The sequence below is a fragment of the Onychomys torridus genome, chromosome 4 (assembly GCF_903995425.1).
Source record: "Onychomys torridus chromosome 4, mOncTor1.1, whole genome shotgun sequence".
NCBI classification, from domain to species: Eukaryota; Metazoa; Chordata; class Mammalia; order Rodentia; family Cricetidae; genus Onychomys; species Onychomys torridus.
Window position 1 is genome coordinate 63225997 of NC_050446.1, and position 2265 is coordinate 63228261.

Sequence of the window (2265 nt, forward strand, 5' to 3'; positions counted from 1 at the left end):
TCACAATACAGGTATTTCATTGAAGTTGGTTTATTTAAAACTTTAAGTCAGCTGCTACATTTTATTCAGCCATGTGGCATACTATTAAAATTGTATACAAATGGGAGATAGTCATTACTGCTTTTATGGAAACTTGGCATACCCATGTGAAAAAATTCATAAAAATCTTGCCACTAGGGACATGTTAAGTTTTCTCTGAGACAATATAATATTTCATAAATAAATATCACTAAAATAAATTGGTATAAAATTCTATCGGATACAAATAAAAAATTAATATTTTGCCATAATGTCAGTTTGAAGATTTACATCAAGTTTGCAGAGTCAGAGAAAGGTCAGAGTCAAGAGGTGCTCCTCCCCATACAAATCGATCTCCTTGCTGCTTCCTTCACATCCTTGTTCCTCAGGCTATAAATCAGAGGGTTCAGCATGGGGATGATCAAGGTGTAAAACACAGCTGAGACTTTTTCCTGCTCCATGGAGTACTGAGAACTTGGCTGGATATAGCTAAAAGCCACAGAACCATAAAATAATGTCACAGCTGTCAGGTGTGAGGCACAAGTAGAGAAGGCTTTGCGCCTCCCCTCTACTGAGCGGATTCTCAGAATGGCGATGATAATGTGGCTATAGGACACAATGATAATGATAAAAGTGCAAATAGCAATCACTCCAGAGAAGACCAAAAGCAGCATCTCATTGATGTGTGCATCAGAGCAGGAAAGCTTCAAAAGAGGAGGAATGTCACAGAAGAAGTGATTCACAACATTTGGACCACAGAAATCCAGTCTGAGTAGACCTATTGTGTGAGTCAGGGAATTAATGAGGCCACCCAAGTAACATACAAGAACCATCTGAGTGCAGATGCTGTGAGTCATAATAACTGTATACATTAATGGGTTTGTGATTGCCACATAGCGATCATAAGCCATCATAGACAGGAGTATACCTTCTGTGGTTACATAAACTGCAAAAAAGAAACTCTGCAGAACACAAGCAAAGAATGTACTAGACTTGTGTTCTGATAGGAAATTGATCAGCATTTTAGGAGCAAAGACCGTAGAGTAGCAGATGTCACAGAAAGAGAGATTACTAAGGAAGAAGTACATTGGGGTATGAAGTTGGGCATTCAGCCAGATCAAGATAATCATACCCCAATTACCTACAAGAATGACCAGATAAATTAGACTGAAAAGCAAAAAGAGGGGAACTTCCCAATTAGGATTTTCTGTTAAACCGATCAGTATGAATTCCTTCACACCTGTATGATTCCAAATTGCCATGGTAGAGTATTCTACAGCTCCTTGTTATGAAATAATATCATGAGACTTAAGTGAATAATAAATAAATAGAAGGATTTCCTCCAGGATCTGATAGCCATCATGGTGTGAGACACTGTGAGGTTACCCTATGATAGATGAAGCAAAGAAAAACTTCAGCAGTAGCCCATCTATATTCTACAAAATCTATACACTGAGACTCAAATGGTTGCAACCCACATTAGTGTATTCCCTGTTATCTGTGGTGGTATTGTGTTCCCCAAAATATTGTGCACTATAATAAACTTATCTGGGCTCAGAGAACAGAACAGCCACTAGATATAGAGGCCAGAAAATGGTGGCACACATGCCTTTATCCTAGCATTCCAGAGGCAGAAATCCAGATGGATTTCTGTGAGTTCAAGGCCACACTGGAAATAGCCAGTCATGGTGACTCATGCTTTATTTCCAGGAAGTGATTGCAGAAAGCGGAAAGGTGTAGAAGGTGTGAGGACCAGGAACTAGTGCTGGTTAAGCTTTAGACTTTTAGCAGCACTGCAGCTGGTTACACTTTCAGGCTTACGAGCAGCAGTTCAGCTGAGATCCATTCTGGATGAGGACTCAGAGGCTTCCAGTCTGAGGAAACAGGATCAGCTGAGGAACTGGCAAGGTGAGATGGCTATGGTTTGTTCTGCTTCTCTGATCTTCCAGCACTCACCCCAATAACTGGCCTCAAGTTTGTTTTTATTAATAAGAACATTTAAGATTCCTGCTACAGTTATCAATGATCACAGAACAAGAAAGGATTAAAAAAAATCTCTCTTAATTCACAAAGCTCTTAGTTGGTAGAATTGACTATTGACTATTTAAAGGGTGGTACACAACCTTTCTCTGATTATTTAATATCCACCAGCATTCTGCTTAGGTAGAATGTAAGTTTGCTACAATCTCATGGCAATGGAAATGTCAACATGCTGTGGAAAGCTATTTAAAATTATTTCACTTCCAG

The 2265-nt window shown here is 39.2% G+C and overlaps 1 protein-coding gene across 1 annotated transcript; it reads right to left on the minus strand.

The window, feature by feature from the left end:
• Nucleotides 1-271: 271 nt before the first annotated feature.
• LOC118583033 (olfactory receptor 1052-like) lies at nucleotides 272-1374 on the minus strand. The gene has a single exon (XM_036186298.1). It carries the CDS (start codon nucleotides 1278-1280, stop codon nucleotides 342-344), a length of 939 nt encoding a protein of 312 aa, XP_036042191.1. The 5' UTR covers nucleotides 1281-1374; the 3' UTR covers nucleotides 272-341.
• Between the last annotated feature and the right edge of the window lie 891 nt (nucleotides 1375-2265).

What these genes read in the sequence shown, in the direction of transcription:
- LOC118583033 (XM_036186298.1), bottom strand. Translation starts at nt 1,280, where the DNA reads ATGGCAATTTGGAATCATACAGGTGTGAAGGAATTCATACTGATCGGT.